This window comes from Panthera tigris, chromosome D2 (genome assembly GCF_018350195.1).
Source record: "Panthera tigris isolate Pti1 chromosome D2, P.tigris_Pti1_mat1.1, whole genome shotgun sequence".
Lineage (NCBI taxonomy): Eukaryota > Metazoa > Chordata > Mammalia > Carnivora > Felidae > Panthera > Panthera tigris.
The window spans coordinates 11226213-11252101 of record NC_056670.1 but is presented as its reverse complement, the minus strand read 5'-3'; the positions used below and the strand labels follow the sequence as shown (position 1 = coordinate 11252101).

At 43.0% G+C, this 25889-nt stretch overlaps 1 protein-coding gene and 1 non-coding gene across 2 annotated transcripts in view; both read left to right on the top strand.

Annotated features, from left to right (window-relative positions):
• Nucleotides 1–25889, top strand: part of RYR2 (ryanodine receptor 2) — a 753483-nt gene that overhangs the window by 382255 nt on the left and 345339 nt on the right. The window contains exon 17 of the mRNA XM_042960054.1: nt 12836–12931. Coding sequence (XP_042815988.1) covers nt 12836–12931 — 96 coding nt within the window. The remainder of the gene's footprint in view (nt 1–12835; nt 12932–25889) is intronic.
• LOC122232201 lies at nt 20919–21025 on the top strand. The gene has a single exon (XR_006209547.1). It is a non-coding gene; the product is annotated as a U6 spliceosomal RNA (small nuclear RNA).

Below are 25889 nucleotides of genomic sequence, written 5' to 3'. Positions count from 1 at the left end.
TTTCCATAGTCTGTTAGTTTTTTCTTTTCACTGGGTCCATGCTTTCCTGTATCCATAAGTAACACAGATGGACAGAGAGAAATAGAATGCATTTTTCTTTTTTTTTTTTAATTTTTTTTTTTAACGTTTATTTATTTTTGAGACAGAGAGACAGAGCGTGAACAGGGGAGGGTCAGAGAGAGGGAGACACAGAATCTGAGACAGGCTCCAGGCTCTGAGCGGTCAGCACAGAGCCTGACGCAGAGCTCGAACTCACGGACCGCGAGATCGTGACCTGAGCTGAAGTCGGACGCTTAACCGACTGAGCCACCCAGGCGCCCCTATAATGCATTTTTCTAAAATCATAGAAAAAGTCTCATCCGGCAAAGTCAACATTTCAGTTTTATCCTTTTGGGCCACATATCCCTCAAGCCTATCTTCCTTTTACTTGACAGAGTTCGTTGGGGATTAAATTGGATTCTTTTAGAACCCACTGAAGGAGTAGTAATAAACTCTACAAAATGCTGGGTGGGAGCACACTCTTCATCGGAAGTGGTTTTATGACTTAATTTTTTTTTAATTTATTAAAAAAATTTTTAATGGTTATTTATTATTGAGAGAGAGAGAGTCAAAGTGAGAGCAGGGGCGGGGCAGAGAGAGGGGGAGACACAGAATCCGAAGCAGGCTCCAGGCTCTGAGCTGTCAGCACAGAGCCCGATGCGGGGCTTGAACCCACGAACTATGAGATCATGACGTGAGTCAAAATCGGATGCTTAACCGACTGTGCCACCCAGGCGCCCCGACTCGATTTTTCACGAGAACATGGCTGAAGATCTGACTTTTACATGACTTACCTACTCAGAGAGGAAGGGGAGAAGCAGTTGTTGTAGGTGGAATGATGCATCTCTTAGGATGTGTCCACGTGCGGATTACAGCCTCTGGTGCACACAGCAGAGGTCGTTCATTGGCTCCCAGAGCTGGAGGCCTACCAGTGGGTGTGACTCAGTGGCTTTATCATTGCTTCCGGAACCAGTTTCTTTATGTGTGTTGTGCCTTTCGCAGCAGGGTCTGCTCCCCCCAGTGCTGGCTGCCCTCGTGTGGCCTCAGCCGCCTGCTGTCCACTCACAGTGCTGCACAAGTGAACACACACAATGGAACAAGTGAAAGAGGGCCGCTGTTGGAAACTGTCTCTTAGGAAAGAGCATGCCGTTTCTTAACCCCTTGCAAATCACCCCTTTCATCTCATTAGACACATCTGTAGCTCTTCCTGCAAGGGAAATAAGGAATTTCACCAGCATTTCACGGGGACTGCTCACGTCAGAAACTGGGGCCAAGCCCATGGACTGCCCGGCTGCCATACAGAAGTGAGCATTGCAGAGAATTCTGGGGAAGGAGTTGAAGTGTCCAGCTCAAATGTTAACGTGTACACTTCACTCATCCAAAAGGTTTTATGGACTGAATTCTCATCTGAGTGCTTTTGTCCACCACCTAGCACCATGTGCAAATGGGGTTGGCGCTCAATAAATAGTTGTTTGAATTATTTAATAAATATATTAGAGATTCCCACGGGGCGTAGGTTTCCCTGTAACAGATTAGATGTGGCCATCAAGTTGGTTCATTACACATCACTGAACCCGTTATTCTGTTACCATCATGTCTTTTTCTTGAAAAACCAAAGCTCTAATCTTTAATCCATAGGCAACAGCCTCTGAGGAAATGACCCTTCTTTTAGCCCAGAAGAGTCTCAGAATTATAGCTCTACCACTTACATGACCTTGGACAGATTACTAAAGCCGAGCTCAGTTTCTTCATCTTCAATGCCCACTCTAGAGTGCCTCCTTTTTAGGGTCGTTGTGCAATTCCATGAAAAATACCAGGCACATAGTGAGTGACGTCTATTGTTATTATAAATATTATCTGTAAAATGGCAATACTAATTCCCCTCATAGGATTGTTGGATGGCTTACCTGTTGTAATGTGTGCAAAGGCTCAGCTCTCCCTCTTCTTCTCGTTAGTCCTGTTTTTTTTTTTTTTTTTTTTTTTTTTAGGATACATTTATCACCATCCTCTGTGTCATCAATGTAGTAAAACTTTCTTCTTCAACTTGTTTCTGTTCTTGTTTTTGCCTTTTAACTATGCCTTAGAAAAGAAACTTCACTTGCAACGATTGGCTATAACAAGGGAAGTTCTGGATTTTGAAAATACAGAAGACGCAGAAGATACAGCAGGGTGCTTATGGTAGATACACAGTGGCTCTTGATTTCCTCATCAGAAAATGGAGGAAGTAAAGTGTTCTTCATAGTTCCCTCCAGGCCAAAAATAATTTTCTATTCCATTTTTCTACCCATTCTCTGAATACAGTCATGCCCAGCTCTTACATCTGGATCTTCCACATCTGGTGCATAGGTGATATTCAGTAAATACTTGAGATCATGCTGATAGCTGGATGCTGTATGATTTCTCTCCACCAATCTTCATGGGAGGCATCAGGGAATCCTTGCACATTTCCTTCAAGAATTGCCATTGACTTTCAGATACTTGGTATTCACCTTTCCCATTCCAGTCTTTGGAGCCCCATGGCTGGGGTGTCTGCTTTCTCACCTGAGGCCTCACTCACTTTGTCCGTGCTCCCTGAGCATTCGGTCCTTCCAATGCTTGCCTCCTATCCACTTCTATACTTTCAGAATGTTAGACTTAGTTTATTTATATCAGAGGTTTGATAGGCAGTAAATATTATCTATGTTATAGATTAATATGGAGACATAAAGTATACATTTCTTAAATGTATGTATGTTTCCTTAATTATTTACATCCCATTTGATTAAGAAATGATTGAGGGAGCTATTACTTAAAATTGATGTAATTAGAATTCTCTAAAACTCACATCTTAAAGGAAGTTAACAGTATAGTAATCGTGTATGTCGTAAGGTAATACACACTGATTTCAGACATGTACATGTTTTTGTGGCTTTTAAACTAATTTTTTCATGCAACAAGAGATCTAAGTTCCGAATATACTTTCTAAATACACACACACACACACACACACACACACACACACACGTTCTTTTTTTTTTTTTTTTAATGTTTATTTATTTTTGAGAGACACAGAGACAGAGCACGAGCAGTGGAGGGGCAGAGAGAGAGGGAGACACAGAATCCGAAGCAGGCTCCAGGCTCCGAGCTGTCAGCACAGAGCCCGACGTGGGGCTCAAACTCACAGACTGTGAGATCATGACCTGAGCCAAAGTCAGATGCTCAACCGGCTGAGCCACCCAGGCACCCCTCTCTCTCTCTTTTTTAATCTCTCTCTCCAGGGAAGCTTCTTTTTCCATTTGTTTTTCCCAAGTGTTTTGAATCTCTTTCCTTTTACAGTCTTCTGAAGAGGCGTCCTCTGTAATAGAGACTGTGTCGTGTTGGGAAAACGTGGACTTTGAGTCCAATGGGCCTGCATTTGAATAAGATTCTCATCCGTTCAGAAAGATTAACTGAATACCTGTTATGGGAGATGCCCTAATCTGGGCAGTGAGGGACAGCTATGACCAGGATCCAATCCCTGCTCTCATGGAGTTAATGGTTGAGTAAGAGACAGAGTGAATAATAAAGCTAGCCTAGCCATAGTGCTGTGCAGCTACTGACTTTGCTGCCTTGACCATCCCAATACGTGTTGTTGTTAAATCCTATCAGTAAGTGATCAATAAAAGACTGATAAATTTGACTATGCAAAAATCAAAATGTTTATGGTGAATGATATCATTACAAAATAGAAAAAAAAAAACAGGTGGGGATTTTATAAAATATGCCACCTGTGTGAAAGACAAAGGCCCGGTTTCTATCATATGTAGAGCTTTCATAAATCCATAAGGAAAGGACATATCGCTTAATAGAAAAACAGACAAAAGATGGGGACAGGTAGTTGCCAGAGCAATAAATAAAATAATAAAAGATATTCAACATGACAAATAACTGCAAATGAAAATGATAAAGATCAGTTTTCACTTAGGAGATGAGCACAGATAAACGATTTAATAATACTCGTTGTTGGAGGAAATGTTGGGTAGTGTGTTTCTGGTGGGGGTGCAAATTGATGGAATTTAAAAAACCAAACAAACTCTGGTTGGCAGTATACATAAAACTTTAAATGTATTTCCTTTTACTCTAGAAATTCTACTTTAAGAAATGTATTCTAGAGATATATTTGTACAAGTGTGGAAAGGAGGTCCACTGCAAAATTGTTTATAAATTGCATAAAATTGAGAGCAATTTTTCTATCAACAGGGGATTGGTTCCATAAGTAATAGTGTAGTACTGTGTTATCATTGAAAATTGAGATAAACGTATCATCAGGAAAACTGTATAAAACACGCCAGATGGCTGTTCTTTTTTAGCATGGCCATCTAGGATATGGTATTGAGCGAAAAAAAGCAGGATGCTTGCTGTATTAAGAATAAGATTACTGTATTAACATTAAGATTCCAACTGCCTTGCATTAGAAATATGTAGAGAAAGATACATTCTTGTACACACTGGACACTTAAGGAAGGATGCACAGAGAAGGGCTAGATGGCTGCTTCTCAGGAGACAGGACTTCTACTTTCCCATTGGATATTTGTTCTATTTACACACGTTACTTTTATAACTGAAAAGAGTCGTTAATGTAAATGGCTCCGTGCTACACAATTGAGGATGAAAGGGAAATCTAGTAAATTAATTCCAGTCGAATGAAGAAATAGACTATTTATGTTAGTGCATGCATCTAAAGAGGCTCTCTCTCTTTTTTTTAATGTTTATTTATTTTTGAGAGATAGAGCGTGAGTGGGGGAGGGGCAGAGAGGGGCAGAGAGAGGACGACACAGACTCAGAAGGAGGCTCCAGGCTCCGAGCTGTCAGCACAGAGCCCGATGCGGGGCTTGAACCCATAAACCGTGAGATCATGACCTGAGCTGAAGTTGGACGCTTAACCAACTGAGCCACCCAGGCACCCAGAGACTCTCTTTCTTTTTTAATGTTTATTTATTTTTAAGAGAGAGAGGGAGACAGAGCACAAGCGTGGGAGGGGCAGAGAGAGAGGGAGACACAGAATCCGAAGCAGGCTCCAGGCTCTGAGCTGTCAGCACAGAGCCAGCGGCAGGGCTCGAACTCACGAACCGCGAAATCATGACCTGAGTCGAAGTCGGATGCCCAACCGACTGAGCCACCCAGGCGCCCAAGAGGCTCTTTTTCAATATACACATGGTAGGTTCTCTGGTGGGTGTTCGGGGTACACAGAGCGGTGAGAGATTTTGTGGTTTAACTGTTCCTTTGACTACTCTTGATTTTCTGTTTTTGTTGTCAGGAACACTGATTCCATGATTAGAAAAAGATATATAATCTCATGTTGACTTAAGAACCATCTGCTGCCAGTAATTTTCACTGAAGTCAGTGTAATCAGAAGATAAGTAGCTGTCTATACGTGAGCAGATACTTCAGTGTGGCTGTGAAAGCCTCAGATCTGTAGCAGTATCTGGAGGTGATAAGATATTTACATCTCAATGTTCTTTTCTTTTAAAGTTCATTTATTTATTTTGAGAGAGAGAGAGAGTGAGCGAGCGAGCAAACAGAGGCTGGGTGGGCAGAGGGAGACAGAGGGGGAGACCAAGCAGGCTCTGTACTGTCAGCGTAGATCCCAATGCGGGGTTTGAACTCACGAACCCTGAGATCTTGACCTGAGCCGAAACCAAGAGTCAGACTGACTGAGCCACCCAGGTGCCCCTCACTGTCCTTCTTTACCCAGGTATCAGGAAGTGTGGCCCAAGTATCATTAACTCCAAGTCTGTTAAGCTTCCTTCCCATGCTTCCAGCTAGGTAGACAGTAGATCCCATCGTAGACTTTGGTGTGAAATAAGCCACCTTCTTTTTCTTCAGCAGGTTTATTTAGCATGGAGAGAGCAGGTGGGAATGATAATCTATAACAATTTTTAAATTTGACACAGATCTATTTAATATGCGTTGTAGGTGGAGAACGACAGAGGCAGACTGATGAGCCCGCCTCCTGGAGGGAGTGGAGTGTTCCGGAGACACCAATATTCATAGTTTGAAAGCATTGCCATGGCTGGCTTTCATATGTCTTTTCTGAAATCCACACAATTAATCTGCAGGAGGCTTGCAAGCCAGGATGGTTTTCTAAAGATGTTTGAGAAATGGCTCTTTGGCAAACCCTCCCAATGAATACTCATTTAATGAAGGTTCAAAGTATGAAACAAAGAGGATAGGCTGCAGCCCGTTTAAGGAGGCAGAAGTTACCAGCTTTTGTTTAGAGCTTAGCTGACTGAGCCTCTCAGGCACCCCGAGATACTTTCTTAATCTGTTGATGTTGACCGAGACCCCTCCTAGAGCAGGGGTTCTCTTCTAGAGCAGGGGTTCAGGCAGAAAGAGACTGGTGGGGAGCAGCGTCGACTGGCCCCGAGCGTGGACTCTGGAACTGAAATTGCCTGTGAGGCATTGGCCCCAGTATGAGCTGTGCCAGCAGGAACACACGGCTGTCTCCCCTCACCGTGTCCTCCACCAGCCGGCTGTTCCGGCTGCCTCCTGATGAGGGTGGAGAGGGAGGAGAGAACATAGCCTAGTTTCTCTTGGTTGTGTGGCTGCCCGATCTCTGGCTCTGGCCAGAAGGTTAAAGCTGTCCTCCTTGGTGGGGGGGAGTGGAACAGCTGGCAGGGGGTGGGAGCTGCCTTTCTCTGGGGGGCATGTCAGATGCCTTTAGCCAAGGCCCTGCTCACGGGACAGGACAGCTGCAAGTCTGTTCTCAGGTGGCTGTTTGCGGCTCCTTGCTCGGCCATGCGTGTCTAGTAGCCTGCCTCCAGCCTCTTTCTCCTGAAGTCTTCCTGCTGCTCCTGATGGCTGTGCTGAGTAGACTCAGAATGAGTCCACAGAGATGCTCTTCCCCCAGGATCCATGAGAAGTGCTCGTGCGTTCTTGGCCCAACACAGTCATCGAGACCCATCCACGCAAAACACTGGGTCGGCGCCTCTCCCACCCCGTCCACTTCCTGGGCAGGCGGTCCTCAAACCTGAGTTCGCACGGTCCCCCAATGGCAGGGATGCCTCCTCAAGCTCTCCGAGAAGTTTCTGTGGCACAGCACTCTGAGATTTGTCAACGGCATTCTCGAGTTTTTGTGTGTTTGTGTATTTGTTTTTTAGGCTTTTCAGGATTTAGGAGCAACCACTTGTTAATCTGAAAATTTTAAAAATCTTTGTGGATTCTAGTTCTTTGGTCCCTCATTTGCCTACGTTATAACCGTTCACTTGGTATTTCCATACTTTGCGTGTAAGCTCCAAAAGAGAACCTCATTTGATTTCCTGCTATATCTCTTACTCCCAGAACAGTGCCAGATGCAAAGTAGGTAATCACTATTTGTTCAGTAAATTTTAAAAGGGAGAGTACTCTTGGAAGATCTTTGCATCTTAACCTGCCTGTAGTTTTCTGATTCTCCAAGTATTTTGAGAAGTTGAGTCTCAGAGTTTAAAGACACTAAAGCATGGGGACACAGCGATGTTACAAAACGAGTCAGAGATGCAGAATGGAGTCTCTTGGACATTAATAATTTTTCGGTGGATGGCCAATATTGCGTTTCATATTCTGGTTGGATAAAAGTTGAGAGGTTTAGTTAGTTATTCAACACGAAAAAATGTGATAAAAGAAAAAAAGGTAGAAACTACGTTTAAAACATAACCACCCATTTTAGCATATAACCTTTTCAAAATATTTCTTTGGGCACCTGGGTGGCTCAGTCGGTTGAGCGTTCGACTCTTGATTTCAGCTCAGGTCATGATCTCATGGTCGTGAGATTGAGTCCTGCGTTGGGCATGGAGCCTGCTTCAGATTCTCTCTCTCTTTCTCCCTCGACCTCTCCCCCATTCATGTTTGCTCTTGCTCTCTCTCTCTCTCTCTCTCTTTCTGTCTTTCTTTTTCTCTAAAATTAAAAAAAAATTAGGAGCTCAGTTGGCTAAGCATCAGACTTCGGCTCGGGTCATGATCTCACGGCGTGTGAGTTCGAGCCCTGTATCAGGCTCTGTGCTGACAGCACCAAGCCTACTTTGGTGTCTGTCTCCCTCTCTTTCTGCCCCTCCCCAACTCGTCCTTTCGCTCTGTCTCAAAAATAAATAAAAACATCAAAAAAATTAAAGATAAATAAAAACATTTCTGTGAATCTCTATAACATTATACACATATAAAACACTTCACACACCCACATGCACACACATACAATAATTGCCTGATGTGTTCACACCCATGCACATCCCGCATCACTGTGACATCAGTTGTGGCCCTCTGCTCCTGAAGGCTTAGGTAGCTCAGTCCACATTCCAATTTTAGGGATTGAGACAAGCTCAAGGCTTCGGTTTGATGTCTCTACGTTTTGGGGGATTATTTGGATACATTGTTTTCCATTTCATGCTTCTTCATTATCATCTGTTGTCTCTCCAGGGTTATGTAGTACCTTGGCGTGCTGAACTTCACCTCTTCACAGGTGCATGCAAACTGCCATTCGTATTGACCGTTTGTGATTGTTTTGGGATGGAAGTTGTTGTGACTCCAGAGGGAGTCCTTGTGAAGGAAAACGTCACGGAGCATGATCCTTTTTTCCTCCTGGCTCCATTCATCTTCCTTCCTGTTTTAAAATAAGAAAATGTCCCCTTTGGGTTTTTTTTGTTTTTTTTTTTTTTAATTTTTTTTTTTTTAACATTTATTTATTTTTGAGACAGAGAGAGACAGAGCATGAACTGGGGAGGGTCAGAGAGAGGGAGACACAGAATCCGAAACAGGCTCCAGGCTCTGAGCTGTCAGCACAGAGCCCGACGCGGGGCTTGAACCCACGGACGGTGAGATCATGACCTGAGCCGAAGTCGGCCGCCTAACCGACTGAGCCACCCAGGCGCCCCGAAAATGTCCCCTTTGGATGCAGGATAGCAGTCCTACCTTTATCAGTGTTCCTTAAGGTCTCTGTTTTCTGTCTCAGGAACTTATCAGGATATAGTTCTCAAAGAAGCAGCTCTCATTTTCCAAGAAATATTCTGAAAAAAAACACCATTTTCCCATGCTCTGCATATACTTATACATATACATGTATACATATACATTGAATATACGCACTTACTTCACAAAAATGAGATCATACGACCAATATTCTATAGCATTTGTTTGCACCTGTCTTCTGTATTGGGGGCATCTCTTCTTGGCAGTAGCTATAACCCTTCACCAGGTTTTAGTGGACATATACTACCCTACTGAAGGGTAGGGTAGTGCACCCTCAGACTGTTTCCAGTATTTTGCTCTTATAAACTGTATCATGATGAACTTTCCTATAATTCTCAGCACAGCTTTCAATTACTTTGGAAACTCACTTAACTGATTTCTTCGTAACTAACTTGCTGAACTGTAAGATTTTACACCCTCCGTTTATCTGTAAGCCATGTTACATACCTGCACACACGCATCTACCCACACACTGATAACGTTCAGGAGGCACTCGGTTTTATGGAGTTTAATTGTTTTCATTAGAAATATATATATTTTTTCAGAGTCTATTGAGATCATCACATTTCGTCTTGGACTTATCAACAGACATCCTAACACATTTCTGTCTCATTGGAGGAGTGAACCCCTACTTGAGTTAATGTTGCTAATGCATTGCTGAATATGATTTGTAAATACTATCCTTATAGAAGATATTTGGATTTGTATTCGTAATTAAGAGTTCCCTCTAGTTTTCTTATATGCATACTTTCTTTGTTGGGTCTTGATATCAAAGTTATACTGTCTTTATAAAATAATTAGGGAGGCTTCCTTAGTTTCTTTACTTTAAAATAGTGTAGTTTAGAAATCACTTTTTTTCTTGAATACAGAAAAAAGTTTTTGGTCTTTGACATACTTCTCAATATTAATCATGCTTTATTTTTCAATTTAGACTTTTCTTCTTTGGGTCAGTTTTGGTGGAAAAAAAAGTATACATATGCATAATTGGAAACCATTCTTTTTCCTAGATGTTTCAGAGTTCTGGTACAGAGATACAGTGACTGTGTTTATAATTCCTGTTTATTCTTAATTTTTTTCTTTTTCCTTCATGATTAAAGCAGTTGATATTTAGCTTATATTCAAAAAAAATTCCTGGCAGTGCCTGGGTGGCTCAGTCGGTTAAGTGTCTGACTTTGGCTCAGGTCCTGATCTCACGGTTCATGAGTTCGAGCCCTGCATCAGGCTCTGTGCTGACAGCTCAGAGCCTGGAGCCTGCTTCCGATTCTGTGTCTCCCTCTCTCTCTGCCTTTCCCCCGCTCACTCTCTGTCTCTCTCAAAAATAAATAATCATTAAAAAAAAATCTTGACTTTGTGGATTAATTTTACCATTTTAATTTATTACATAGATCACATTTTCTATTTCTAATGTAGTTCTTTTTGGCTGTTTATTTCTTTTTCCTATTTTACTTATATTTTTTGATGTTCTCTCTTACATTTTGAAAGGCTGTTTAATTAACACGTTTCACCCTGTTGCTTAGCAGCGGAAGTGGTTAATTTTTGAGTACAGTTTTGACCATAGACCACTGATTTTACTAGGTTAACATTTCTGTTTTTGCTATTTACTAGATATTCTGTAATTGTGGTATTGATTTGTTACTGACTCAAAAATTATTAATGAGAGAGTTTAAATTATTAAGTGGCTGAGTTTTATTTTTGTTTCTACTTTTCTTACTAATTTCTAGTTTTGTTACATTGTTGTCAGTGGGCTGTCAGTTACAATGTCATGGGATATGCCATTTCTGTTTGCAGTAAATTTTTTTAAGTTTACTTATTTACTTTGAGAGAGTGTGAGCAGGACAAGGGTGGAGAGAGAGGGAGAGAGAGAGAATCCCCACCGTCGCCAGTGCAGAGCCTGATGCAGGGGTCAAACTCACGAACCATGAGATCAGACCTGAGCCCACATCTGACACTTAACCGACTGAGCCACGCAGGTGCCCTGTGTTTGCAGCAAATTTAATGAAGGTTTTTTTCTGTGTGTGGCTTACTCTATGATTTTCTTTAATGTTTCATGGTTTATTAAAAGGGTTGATTTTTACGTTGTAGCTTCTTCAAGAATCACCTTATCTCTAGCATCTGTCCTTTAAAGAAAACATTTACTATCTTCAGGTTTAAAAACCAGAGGTAAAATTAAAAGAGTGAGTTAAATTTTAAACAAATGAGACTCTGTAAAGATTCAGAAACCTTACCCTATACCCTCCCTCAGTGGCTGTTGTTGTAAGTCATGAACAGATATTCTAATGGGTTAAAATTAGAAATCCTGCCGAACACATTGGACTCCTTATCCTTCTATGACACTTCATCCTTGACACTTGTCCCTGGCACTTGTCACTTTGTGTGTGTGTGTGTGTGTGTGTGTGTGTGTGTGTGTGTGTGTAGCTGATTGCTGGCTCTTGCTGGACCTCTGGCCCCAGAGTGAGAGAGGAGTCTAAGTAATTAAGCACATCATTGTTTACTCTTTGTGCAAATGTCCTGCGGCTCTGTGCACAGAGCTCTTCTACAGTTGTAAGAATAGACCTTCCTGTCTTTGCTGTCACTGTTTCTTTTCTTACTCTGAGGTCAGGTACCAGCGTTTAGTTTATGTGACAGAAGTCTAACATTAATTATGCTCTGTCACCACAGGGGCTCTGAAACTTGCATTCTTCAAACTGCTTTCTGGCACTAGCAGAGTTTAAATAGTGATTGTTGGGGCATCTGGGTGGCTCGGTCGGTTAAGTGTCCGACTTCGGCTCAGGTCATGATCTCACGGTCCGTGAGTTCGAGCCCCTGGAGCCTGTTTCAGATTCTGTGTCTCCCTCTCTCTCTGCCCCTCCCCTGTTCATGCTCTGTCTCTCTCTGTCTCAAAAATAAATAAACGTTAAAAAAAATTTAAAAAAAATAAATAGTGATTGTTTTCTTATGGCGACATCTTTTTCCCATTAAATGCCCTATTCTGTCACCATCTCACTGACCCTTTGTAGACAATTGTAGTTTCTGAACAATCTCATGAATTAACCTAAAATATTCACCAGATTTGCTTTGAAAGAATGGCATGATTTTGAATCATTGGAAGTTTTAAATGGATTATGTACATTGGATTGAAGGAGATCCTCGAGGTCGCGTAGGAGTTTCATAGAAGATCGTTTCTTTTGTCAAAGGTGTGTCAGAAACAGTAGGTTAAACACAGAACAGGCGATTTGACTGCATGTCAGAATCCTTCAAGTGCACGGTGGTGAATCTTTTTTAAAGGAGAAGTAGAGATACAGGGGGAAAGCAGAAGGTTTCAGACTTACTAGTCATCTACCCTCCCATCCTTTTTTCCAGGTAACATTTTAATTAATTGTATCTGTCTATGTGCCTATTACAGTTACCGGGGTGTATCTCCTAGTATTTTGTGCTCCATTTTCAGGAAAACTGGTGTGCTCTTAACTTCTTCATTATAGAGGTGAGAATGTTGAGCTCTAGGGAAATTAAATGATTTAATCTCCTGGCTAATTAAATGCAAAGAGTATTAGAGCCCAGGTGAGGCAACTCCCAGGACACTGGTTTTTCCATTATCCTTTATTATTTCCTCCCAATATGAAATGTAACTTTCTTCAAGATGTATTCTTTCTAATGAGCTGTGTTTTGTTTCAGTCCCTATTCATAAATATCAATTCTTTCAAAAAAGTATCTCAGTTTTGTCCACGTAGGTGTGTCTATATATTTATGTTTTAAGCCAAAGCATTTTCTTCTTGATCCACCATTTCAGGGCCACTAGCAACTTCCCTTGCATTTTAACCTGGAAAATCACATAACTGTGAAGTCTGCTCTTTTTCTTTTGCAGCGGCTCTAATTAGAGGAAATCGTAAAAACTGTGCCCAATTTTCTGGCTCCCTGGACTGGTTGATCAGCCGATTGGAAAGACTGGAAGCTTCTTCTGGTATGTTTTCCGATTATCTCCTTGTCATGATATATCCTTCCTATCTTCTCCTGTTTTATGTCCTTTAAGACATAAAAGCAAATTGAAGATAAAAACAGAGCGTCGGTGCAATGTAAGTGTTTTCCTTTTAATAGGTTGAAGTTTTTACTTATTGACAAAATCGTTTTTTTTTTAAGTTTATTTATTTTGAGAGAGAGAGAGAGAAAGAGAGAGTCAGCAGCAACAGCCAGGGAGGGGCAGAGAGAGAGGGAAAAAGAGAATCCCCAAATAGGCTCTCTGCTGTCAGCACACAGAACCCAACGTGGGGCTCGATCTCGTGACCATCAGATCATGATCTGAGCTGAAATCAAGAGTCGGACACTTAACCAGCTGAAACACCCAGGTGGTCCAGTCGTTGGTATTTTTCTTAGTTATTTCTGAAAGGCAATTTTACGATATCTTGTTCATTTACATTAAAAAAAAATGAAGCCCTGAAAGCTTCTAAAGAGCCAGAATTCTCATTCTTTTTCAAATCATTCATTCCAAATGTACTGTACAAACAAACAAACAAAAAAGTGGTTTGGAACTTCTATTTTTGGCTTGTGTTCAAAGGATTATTTGGACAGATTTGAAAAAAAATTAGTTTTCCAAATCACACAGCATAATATTTTATTTTAAAATGTTCCAGTAGGGGCGCCTGGGTGGCTCAGTCGGTTGAGTGTTTGACTTCGGCTCGGGTCACGATCTCACCGTTCATGAGTTCAAGCCCCGCATCGGGCTCTGTGCTGACAGCCTGGAGCCTGCTTTGGATTCTGTGTCTCCCTCTCTCTCTGCCCCTCCCTAATATCTCTCTCTCTCTCTCTCTCTCTCTCTCAAATAAATAAACAAAAAAATTTTAATGTTTCAGTAGATACTAATAAACTGTCTGTATAATCATAAAATAGTTATAAGCACTCAACCTGATTTCTCCCTCTCTAACATACTAAGTATGTTATTCTTATTTTGGTGTTGTAGAAACTTAACTCTGATAACCAGGGCTTCCTGAACTTAATCCAACACCACAGTTTGTATCAGCAACACCCCAGACTGAAATTGGTTGCTTCTTCCTCTCTTTGCACAGTATTTTATCAGCTGCCCTTCTATACCACCGATGCCCCTTTAGTTACTTATTTTTTTTCTCTCAGTCTCGTACACTAGCAATGAACTCCTTGAAGCTAGAGACACGATTTCATTCATCTTTGGGATTACCATCCCATCTGGCACCTAGTGGATGTTGGACAGTTTTTATTAAACAAACGAAGAAATGAATGTATGAATGGATGTTTGGATTCACTTAAGAGCATACCTGTCAGTACAGAAACAATTTCATGACTCTTGCATGAGAAAGACCCATTCAAGGATAGGTTTGTTTGTCGGAATGGAATGAATAGGAGAACAGATGGTTGTGGTCAAAGGGGGTAATTTTAAGTCTCCGAGTGAAGTTTTAATGATGAAGGTTTAGGAGGAGGAGAAATTTGAGTCACAGACTTTGAGTTTTAAGGCATTGCTGGATTCTTGGGTGGCAGATATAAAGAAGGAGATTGTTGAGCTAAAGTAGGTGCAAGAATTGTAAATGACAGCTTTCATGGTATCACAGCACCAATGGCATGACTGTGGACCAAGACAGAATATCCTGAATAAGGAGAAAACTGAATAACTCTCAGGAGTATGATCAATTGATGGTTAACAAGGTGATGGCATATTTTTTGGGGCCCCTGGGTGGCTCAGTTGGTTGAGCATCTGACTTTGGCTCAGGTCATGACCTCGCAGTTGATAGGTTCGAGCCCCGCATTGGGTTCTGTGCTGACAGCTCAGAGCCTGGAGCCTGCTTCAGATTCTGCGTCTCCCTCTCTCTGCCCCTCCCCCACTCATGCTCTGTCTCTATCTCAAAAATAAATAAATACTAAAAGAAAAAAAAAAAGGTGATGGCATGATTGCATAAATGGATAGGTTCTTGGGTCAACATGTCCAGAATTGTTGGCAATCTTCAGTCGATACATAAAGGTATGCTGACCCCTTTTTCTAGCCATGGGGAGGATCTGGAAAGAGAGAGAGCCCAGGAACCTTCAGGACAGTATTAATGTTGGGTGAATCAACTGCTTCACTTGAAACACACACACACACACACACATACACAGGGGCCCCTGGGTGGCTCATTCAGTTGAGTGACCAACTCCTGATTTCGGCTCAGGTCATGATCTCACAGTTCATGAGTTTGAGTCCTGCATCAGGCTCTGCGCTCACAGTGTGGAGCCTGCTTGGGATTCTCCCTCTCTCTGTCTCTGTCTCTCTCTGTCTCTGTCTCTGTCTCACAAAATAAATAAATAAGCTTTTAAAACACACACACACACACACACACACACACACACGCACAGAAAAAAAAGTGCTCAGCAAAAAAGGAGAGAGACAAGGAAAGAACAGAATGGAGCATCCTTTAAACTGAGCTAAGTAGAGCCCAGTGTCTGGAGTCTTCTGTATGGTTGTTTATAGGCACATTCCCACTGGATGCAAATCACTATTTGCTGTTGTCTTTGTCCAATCCAGCTGTTGGTCACAGGCATTTCCACTTCACGTAGAAGCCCCCATGCTCTCAGAAAACACAGTGAAAGTCAGGAGTAGGAAGGACCCTTGGAAAATGCTGAACCTAACATGTCACCTTAAAGGAAAGGAAATTGAGGGGTGCCTGGGTGGCTCAGTCGGCTGAGCGTCTGACTTTGGCTCAGGTCGTGATCTCACGGTTCATGGTTTTGAGCTCTGTGTTGGGGTCTCTGCTGACAGCTCAGAGCCTGGAGCCTGCTTCAGATTCTGTGTCTCCCTTTCTCTCTACCCCTCCCCCACTTGCTCTCTCTGTCTCTCAAAAGTGAATAAATATTAAAAAAAAAATAAAAATGCTCTCTCCCTCCATCTCTCCCTCTCTTTCAAAAATAAACATCAAAAAAATTAAGGGAAAGGAAATTGAGGCATAGAACATTTAAATGAATGATTGTAGATACTAGAATTAATTGTTACAGCAAAGATGAAACCCTAGCTCATAATCATACGTCAGACTTGAAGTATGTTCACTATGCTTTGTAGCCTCCTAGTTTGTACATCTCTGAAATATTTTTCACTAAAACAAATTTTCTCTATTGTCCTTACATCTATGCTTTTAATGAACTACTTTTCTTCTTAGAGAAGGTACAATGTTGCTTAGTTTTTAGAGACAGTAACAGTAACGATATGCATATCATTAGATCATACCATATACACACATGCATAAGATAAATTTATTTCATTCGTACGTAACTGTTTCCTGAGTGCTCATATATGTATCATCTTACTCTCAGAGACTGCTGAACATGATCACCTCAGCTGATCTGTTTCCAGCTGCACTGCTAGTCTCTGTGTCTGTATGTGAACAGTAGAGCAGAGCGAGGGGTAACCCTAGGAACTTAAGGTTTCCTTTAGAAGAGGTCAGTGGACAGGGGTGCCTGGGTGGCCCAGTTGGTTGAGGGTCCAACTTTTGATTTTGGCTCAGGTCACGATCCCAGCGTCGTGGGATCAAGCCCCGTGTTGGGTTCCATGTTGAGAGTGGAGCCTGCTTAGGATTCTCTCTCCCACTCTGGCCCCGCCACCTCCCCAGAGCTCATGTGTGAGCATGCTCTCTCTCCTCTCTCTCTCTTTCTCCAAAAAAGGGGGAAAAAAAGTCCAGTGGACAAAAGTCAAATTGGTACGGACTCAAATGGAAATCTGATGAAGATCTGAAAAGGCCAGCCAAAGGTTGTGTTAATGAAGTACCTTTGTCTGGTACCACCAGACTCAGACCTTGAGAAAAGGACTGGAGGTTTATTTGGGAAGGGAGTCACTGTGAGACTCGGTAGAGAAGGGGTCAGAGAGGGTGTGTTGACAAGCGAGTTACCACCGTGTGTAGCTGGAGCTTTTCCCTTGGGGAATTCTGGGAAACTGAGCCCTACAGTTCTCCCACCTGAGGGCTGAGACAAGATGTTTACAACCAACTTTTCTCTGTCACTGAGCAGTGCTGCTCCCAGGGGGTGTTAATTCTGTGGCTTTTCCAGCTGCCACTGTGATCAGAGCAAATCCTCAAGCAAAGAAATGCAGAACTTGGCTGCTGGAATTTCACTGAATGCAGAGCGTGAGGGTTTGATCAGGGCCCTGGCAGTGTCTGCTCCCCAGCCAACCACTATTTATCTCCTTACATGTTAGCAAGTCTCAGAAAGAGCGGTGGACACAACCTTTTGTACACATTGTGCGTCATCAAAAGTTGACTAGTATCTCTAGTGCCTAAGGCTCTATCGGAGCATCGGTAAGAACAGCCACTATGAATTTCTTGAGAGAACAAGAGATAAAGTAGACCTTTCCCCAGGCTTCATGTGTGACTATGTCTCTGGGCCAAATTTAATTGAAAAGACAAAAGATTTGCACGAGCAAGTCCAGTTGATTGAGTTGATGTATTTCTGAAGGCCGGGTTCTCCTTAGGATGTTCTTAGCACTTGGAACGCTATTTGGGAACTTCAAGGAATAGTTGACTGAAATGGTCTGCCGGTCAGGGGGCTGCATAGTTTCTCTGAGTCTTACTTTTGTACAGTGTATCCCACACATAGCTTTGCAGGGATGAACGTGGTCTTCTTTGAGATTCCTGCCTATTGTTCTCCACTCTGAGTAAGTCCCATGAAGGGAGGTCCCTCTGGGTTTCAGCAGAAGAAGGAATCTTTCAGGGGTCTTGAATTGCCTAAGCTTCATGCTCACGTACCATACAGCATGTGGTACCTAGGAATATGATAGTTTATTTTTTTAACCTTATTTATTTATTTATTTTGAAAGAGAGCGAGCTCGAGCATGTCAGCACAAGTGGAGGAGGGGCGTAGAGAGAAGGAGAGAGAGAATCCCAAGCGGGCTCCGTGCTGTCAGCGCAGAGCCCAACATGGGGCTCTATCTCAGGATCATGACCTGAGCCGAAATCAAGAGTCAGATACTTAATGGACTGAGCCATCCAGGCGTCCCAAAATACAATCGTTTAAAGCTTCCAAAGATGTCACAATTATTTCTTGGAGAGCATAAGCTCATCATTTCTCAAAGGCAAAAATGTGTAACCTGTGAATAATCTGTCCCAGAATCTTGTGTGCCAGGGTCCTCCCCCTAAACACGTACTTAGGTATGAACAATCAAGTTAGAAAATGCAGGAGGTCACAGGATATTGTTCTCCACTGTTGGCAATGCAGAGATCATAGCTAACCTTTTGGAATGATACCAACTGTTTAGGCAACACTTAATGATATCACAGAAAGGGACGGTTTTCCAGGAGGTAGCTTTGAAGAAGGCAACTTCAGCCGTTGGTTGATTCAGATCTTTCAATTGTGCAGAAAGCCAGCTATGGGTATAGCCAGGACATTGTGCACCTGACTCTTACAAGAAACATTAAATCAGAATCACCATGATATTGCAGACTGTGTAAAGACAACCTTTTGTGATAGCTGTTGGGGTCGGTACCCATTGACCCTACCACTCCTTCATAACTTATTCATTCATTTACTTCTGTGACTTCGTCTAGAGCTCATTATAATGACTGGTGTTTTTAATAATGATCTGGGTCATTACAATATGTAAAATCATGTTTGATGCTAATGGGTCATTTAAGACAGGGAAACTGAGTGTACATTTCCCAAGATATTCACTCAATGTTTGAAATAATGTATTAGCGGTTAAAGGTTACTAATTTAATAGTTAGCTAAGTCCCTGGTCACAAATTACTCCTTTTTGAAGGATGCTGGAAACGTCCACATACAGCCTTTCTACTTCCTTTCCCAGCAAAGCATTAAGTTATGGCTGGAAAGAAAAGGAGGACAGAGAGCGGAGAATCTAGATTTGGAGGGCTTTTTTTTAAATCTATTTTACCAGCAGTGTGAAAAAAGGGGGGGGGGGGAAGTCCCTCAAAGTAAAGTCCAAATGAAACAGAACATTCCTTTCTGAATGAGACAGGTGATCAAAGTTGCTGGGTTACCCAGAATCTGTATCCATTTCAGAATGTGTTTCTAAAAGCCTGTGTGTGGGATAGATGGCAAATTGTGTTTTCAGAAAATGGTTTTTTAGAGATGGAAAAAAAAAAATCTTCAACTGTCTCACATTTGGGAAGAACACTGTAGTGCTTTGTGGCATAGCGCTGATTGATTTTATTATCTCTTCCCACTTATGCTCATTTAACCATATGACTCATTTCTGGCACCTGATGTTAAAGTTTGAAGGAGGCTGGAAGGGACCGGGCTCAGGATTTCATAGACAGGTGGGGTCTGGTGGCCTTGTTCCCGGGTGGTGGCCCTCCAGGTTGTGCAATGGATCTGCAATCCTCTCCTGTGTTTTGACACTAAATAGGAAGTTCGGGTTCACGGTGGGCTTTTAATTCTTAGATCTGTTTGCCATGCTTACTTTGCCTTTTTGGTCTGTTTGACAATCCTGCCTCAGTGGTCCATGGACGTGTGTTGTCCTCGGAGCGTCAGCTCCTCAGATAGGTCCTGTGGCGGGGAGCATCAAAGGCAGGCTCAGTCTTTGTCACCCAGTCTGTTTAAGGAGTGGGGAGAAGGAGAGCCTCAGTCCAAGAGTCACAGGGGCCATAGCGCTGCTCACTCCATTTCTGCCAACATGGCGGGAATGCCGGCCAGGGCTTTCCACCGCCGAGAGGAGTGTAACTTAACAGAGATCATCTCCCCAGGCTCTGACTAACCAGCCTCCTAAGGATTTGGGTAAGGAAGGTATGAAAGGTTGAAAGCCCAAAGTCAAAGTCAGTTGGTACCTATATTGGACACTTCCCTGCCCTTGGGGGTGTCTGTTGTTCTCCCGACATTCCATACTGACCCCAGTGGCCAGCAAAGGGCAAGGAATTGTCCTAAGGCGATGGGGAGAGGGGTTGATAAGTGAAGCTTGCCCACATCTGTCCCGTGGACGTGCTCTCTCTCCAGTCTACATCCCCCCATCCAGCCTCTCACGAATTCACGAGAGCTTTTGTCCCCTGGGGGTGTTTTTGGACAGTTCCTGGAATCCACACTCCCATCCTGCTTCCTTAGATCCCCCGGGGTTGCTGTGCACGTAGGAGCATTGGCCCCTTTTGCTGATGTTATTTCTTCCCACACACAGCTGGTTAGATGCCACCCTCTAAATGTCTGCTTAGCTGAAGAAGAGAAGAGGAGTCTAATCTCAGAGAAACTATGTTATCTGGGAAGGGCTTGCTTGAGGAAAGCCTCTTATTAAAAACAAAATCACAGCCAGTGATTTCTGCCTTTGACCTTGACTGTTTCTTGTCCTCTCTGGGTACTAAACTTATGTTTTACTGTCATGGACAAAAGTGAAGGTTCGGCTCGTATGTGCTGCTACCAACAGATGGCTGCTTAATGCCAGTGTCTGCTCTGATAGGGTTTCGTTCCTACCACGCTGGATATTAAATACTTTTAGCATCATCTTTGGTGAAATAATTGTGCTGTGTCACTTGCTTTCCATCATGCTTGAAGTCCGGGGACCCTATCATGGCTTAAGGACTTCATCTAGAACTGAGTTCATTAAAGTTTCTTTGCATCGTGTCTGACGTAGCTCAGTTTTCTCAAGTCAACGTGCCTCTTGATTGAATCAAGCCTTTTGTTTTAGTGCCTTGGCTTTTAAAGTGGGTTCTACTCACTCGGGCATGGTAGTCAAAAGAAAGAAGCCAGTCACTACCCACCTGAGGGGTTTATCTTCGGTGTCAAGGCAGGATGCATCACAGGTGTCCTCCCTTAGCGTTGATGTGATACAGGAAACATAATCTTGATGGGTCGTGAGCTCAGCCGCCTGGGTGCCCGCCGGAGGCACCTGCACTGGAGAAGGGAAGTGGTGTTAGGTCTCAGGGTATAGTTGATGCGGTGGGAACTGACGTCTCAGCTCAGGCTGTCTCATGCCTCTGGTCTCCTAAATGGGTTTCCTACCATTTCATCAGCAAAGACAGGGTTGAGTGCTCACTTTGGCATCACACAAACTAAACGTGGAAAGATACAGAGAAGATTAGCGTGGCCCCTGTGCAAGGGTGACATGCAAATTCGTGATGCGTTCCATATTTTTATGGGTTAAATGGGCGGTGGGCATTAAGGAGGGCACTTTTGGGGATGAGCGCTGGGGTGTCATTTGTAAGAGTCGAATGACTGAGTCCTACTCCATAAGCCATGACAATTCTGTATGTCAGCTAACTTGAATTTAAGTTAAGGGGCGCCTGCGTGGCTCAGTCGGTTGAGCGTCTGACTTCAGCTCAGGTCACGATCTCTGGGTTCGACAGCTCAGAGCCTGGAGCCCGCTTCGGATTCTTTGTGTGTGTGTGTGTGTGTGTGTGTGTGTGTGTGTCTCAAAATAAGTAAACATTAAATTCAAAACAAAACAAAAACAAAAAACAGGGTTGAACTCTGCCAAGACTACCTCATCAGAAATGGCAGCTCACTTTTTAATCATCTCTTGTTTTCCACGTACTTTTATACTGTGTTAAGGAGAAGCAGAGAACTTTTAAGATTGATTACAAGGGTGGATTCTGAAATGGACTGCTTAAGTTCCAAGCCCAGCTTCGTCCTTTATAGCTGCACGACTCCAACCCTTTGTGCCTCATATTTTTGCCTGTAAAATGGGCATTGCCCAAAGGACTGTTAGTCGACACATTTCATTGCATTAAATGAATAAAAATGTCCCAATAAGAACCTAACGCCTTTTTTTAAAAATAAGTAGCCGTTGTTAATAACTACAAGATTATTTGCGTTCTCTTAAAAGGGCATTTGCATTCTAGAAATAAACTAGACAGGTGTTCTGTGTTCGGCAATAAAACTAGGGAAAACTGTTGAAAAGTCCAGATGAAAAGTGTGCCTCTAGCACGCCCCACGGGTTGCTGTGGGATTGGCGGGGGGGGGGCTGTTAGAAATTTGATGCCAAATGTGTACATGAACGTACTCTGGGCACCATGCAAAGACCCTCAGCCAAGAGCTTCTTATAAAAAAAACTTGTGCAAACCGTTGAAACATACAAGGAGTAAAGTGATAAACGATGTTGCAGATCATACGCTGGATTCTTTGGATCAGACAAGATCTGAAACGAGAGAGCCTGGCTGCTGTGTGACCACAGGCAGTGTCAGAGCTCCCTGATAAAACTGCATAATTCAGTTTAGAGAAATACGGTTTTTTTTGATACGGTTTTGTTTTTCCCCATGTTGAGATGGCTCCGACTCAGGATGAAGAATTGCAGGTGGAAAAGCTTAATATTAGCAAGCACTTACCTTTACTGGGTGCCAGACAGTGTTCTGAGCCCCTTAAGTATGTTAACTCATGGGCCGCCTCGGTGGCTCGGTCCGTTGCGTCCGACTCTTGGTTTCATCTCAGGTCATGGGTCTCAGGGTTGTGGGATTGAGCCCCATGTCGGGCCATGTACTGAGCAGGGGGCCTGCTTGAGATCCTCCCTCCCTCCCTCCCTCTCCCTCTCTCTCTCTCTCTCTCTCTGTCTCTGTCTCTGTCTCTCTTTCTCTTCCTCCTTCTCTTCCTCCCTCTCCCTCTGTCCCTCTCCCCTGCTCACATTCTCTCTCTTAAAAAAGAATAATAAATATATTAAGTCTCTAAATCCCCACAATAACTCTATGAGGTAGATAGCCTCAGTATCCTCATTTCACAGATGGGGAAGTGAGGCACAGTACAGCTATTTTTTCAGGGTCATACAGTGTGGAAGCAGCCAAGGCAGAACTCAAACTTTGGCCTTCTGGCTCTGAACTTGATCCCCTGTATCCCTTCATGATATATGCTGCTCAGGTACAGGGAAGCAAAGGACTGAGTGTGCCCTTCTGTGTTCTTCCAAGGTCATGAGGGAGAATATCTCCTGCATGTAAACGAGTAAGCTCTACTGACCTACGTCCTAGAGTCTCTGAGCTGGGAGTGACTTCTGGAGTATTCCAACCCAGCCAGCCCCTCTTGGCCATCACAGCACCATGTCTCCCCTCTCTCTCGTTTGTTCTCTTGAACCACACTACGTAATGGAGGTTTAGACACACATGATTTAAAATACTAGTCTTGGGGCACCTGGGTTTCCGTCACCTGAGCATCCGACTTCGGCTCAGGTCATGACCTCGCTCGCGGTTCATGAGTTCGAGTCCCACATCGGGCTCACTGCTCTCAGCACAAAGTTTGCTTCAGATCCTCTGTCCGCCTCTCTCTCTGCCCCCACCCCTGCTTATGTTCTCTCTCTCTCTCTCTCTCTCTTTCTCTCTCTCTCTCTCTCTCTCATTCTGTCCCTCTCTCAAAAGTAAGTAAACATTAAAAAAATGTTACTCTTCACCACATGGCAAAGTACGTTCACGTCTTCGGGGAGTATTTTCTGATGTTTTCAGGCTTGGAGCAAGTTGCTCAGTTTCCTAAAATTGTATCCATCTTTAAATGCATCTCAAGGTGGACTCTTCTCTGTACATACTGTTTCATGTCAGGACCACCGACCATTCTGCACATAATGCCCTGTGAGAAACTGGTGCGGTTTTGGGGCGCCTGGCTGGCTCAGTCGGTAGAGCGTGTGACTGTGAAGTTCAAGCCCCACATCTGGTGTAGAGATTACTTAAAATCTTTAAAAATAAATAAATAACTAAATAGGATTTGTGGGTTTTGTTAAACAATGTGTAACTTTTCTCTTTCCCCTCTTCCACACGGACCAAGTACCAGAATAAGGTTATTCTGTGCACATTTATTTCTTTTGTGCTTATTGGAAATGATGCCCCTGGGTTGTCTTCTTCTTCTTCTTCTTCTTCTTCTTCTTCTTTTTTTTTTTTTTTTTACATTTATTCATCTTTGAGAGAGACAGAGCGTGAGTGGGGGAAGGGCAGAGAGAAGGAGAGGGAGACACAGAATCTGAAGCAGGCTCCAGGCTCCGAGCTATCGGCAGAGAGCCCGACGCGGGGCTCAAACTCACGGACTGTGAGATCATGACCTGAGCCGAAGTTGGACGCTTAAGCGACCAAGCCACCCAGGTGCCCCAACCCCTGGGTTGTCTTCGTACAGCAGGAGACCTCCCCCGACCCAATTGTATAGAGATACAGTTGACACACTCGTGGTGTAACTTTAAGGTATACAGCACGATGGTTTGGCTTAGGTGATTGTGAAATTCGTACTCCAACAGATTTAGTTTGCATCCATCATCACACACACACACACACAAACACACACACACACACACACACATATATATAATTTTTTTTTAAGTAAAAGGAACTGAACCAAAAAGACCTCCCCTTGTGATGAAAACTCTTAGGATTTACCCTCTTACCCACTGCCTTGTGTAGCACAGGGCAGAGTTGGCTTATCCTCAGCATGTGGTAGCCTATGCGGCTAGTGAGCACCGATCTTTATCCAATCCTCTGCCGCCACTCCTTGCCTCTGGAAATCACAGGTCTGATCTCTTTTCCTGTGAGGTTTTTGGGTTTCTTTGTTGTTGGTGTTTGTTTTTGTTTTTGTTTGAGATCAGACAGTAGTTGTCTTTCTCTGGCTGACTTACTTCACTCGGCGTAATCTTCTTTATCCCCTCATCCATCAGTGGACACTCAGGTTGTTTCTGTGTCTCAACTCTTGTAAATAATGCTGCTGTGAATGTGGGGGTGCAGGTGTCTTTTCGAGTTAGTGTTTTCATTTTCTTGGGGTGTATTCTCAGAAGCGGAATTACTGCATCAGGTAGTGGTTCCATTTTTAATTTTTTGAAGGCCCTCCATCCGGTTTTCCAATAGCAGCTGTACCAGTTTACAACCCCAGCAACGGTGCACGAGGGTTCTGTTTTCTTCACATCCACCCCAGCATTTGTTGCCTCTTGCCTTTTTGATGACAGTTACTCTAATGGGCGGGAGGTGATATCTCATTGAGGGTTTGATTTACTTCTCCCTGATGCCTAGCGATGTTGAGCATCTTTTTATGTATCTGTTGGCCATTCATATATCTTCTTTGGGAAAGTTGTCTATTTGGGTCTTTTGCCCATTTTATTTTTTGTTTTATGTATTTTTATAAGTTTTTTTTGATGTTTATTCATTTTTGAGAGACAGAGAGACAGAGCATGAGTGTGGGAGGAGCAGAGAGAGAGGGAGACACAGAATCCGAAGCAGCCTCCAGGCTCTGAGCTGTCAGCACAGAGCCTGATGCGGGGCTCAAACTCACAAGCTGTGAGATCATGACCTGAGCTGAAGTCGGACGCTCAACCGACTGAGCCACCCAGGCACCCCAATTTTATTATTTTAATGTTGATTTATTTTTGAGAGAGAGAGAGAGAAAGAACACGAGTGGGGGAGGGGCAGAGAGTGAGAGGGAGACACAGAATCTGAAGCAGGCTCCAGGCTCTGAGCTGTCAGCACAGAGCCTGACGTGGGGCTCGAACTCACAAGCTATGAGATCATGACGTGAGCTGAAGTCGGATGCTTAACCCGCTGAGCCACCCAGAAGCCCCACTTTTGCCCATTTTAATTGGATGGTTTTTTTTTTCTCCCTAATGGGTTCTTTGTATATTTTGGGTATTTACCCTTTATTAGATACACGGTTTACAATTTTTCCCCATTTTGTAAGTTGTCTTCTTTTTTTTAACATTATTGATGGTTTCTTTTGTTGCGCAGAAGCTTTTTAGTTTGATTTAGTCACACTTGGTTTTTTTTTATTTTGTTGCTTATGCTTTAGGTATCATATCTGAAAGATCATTACCAGTTCCTGGGTCAAGAAGTTCTTTTTCTAGGAATTTCCTGGTTTCATTTGAGTTAAGTCCTTAATTCATTTTGAGTTAATTTTTCTGAGTGTTGTAGAGCAGGGGTCTAGTTTCATTGTTTTACTTGTGAATATCCAATTTCTCTAGCACCATTTCTTGAAAAGACTGCCTTTTTAAAATTTATACAAAGCTTAGGCAGATGCTATGATCATTTTACATTTCTGCCCAAAATAATAGTTCTCAA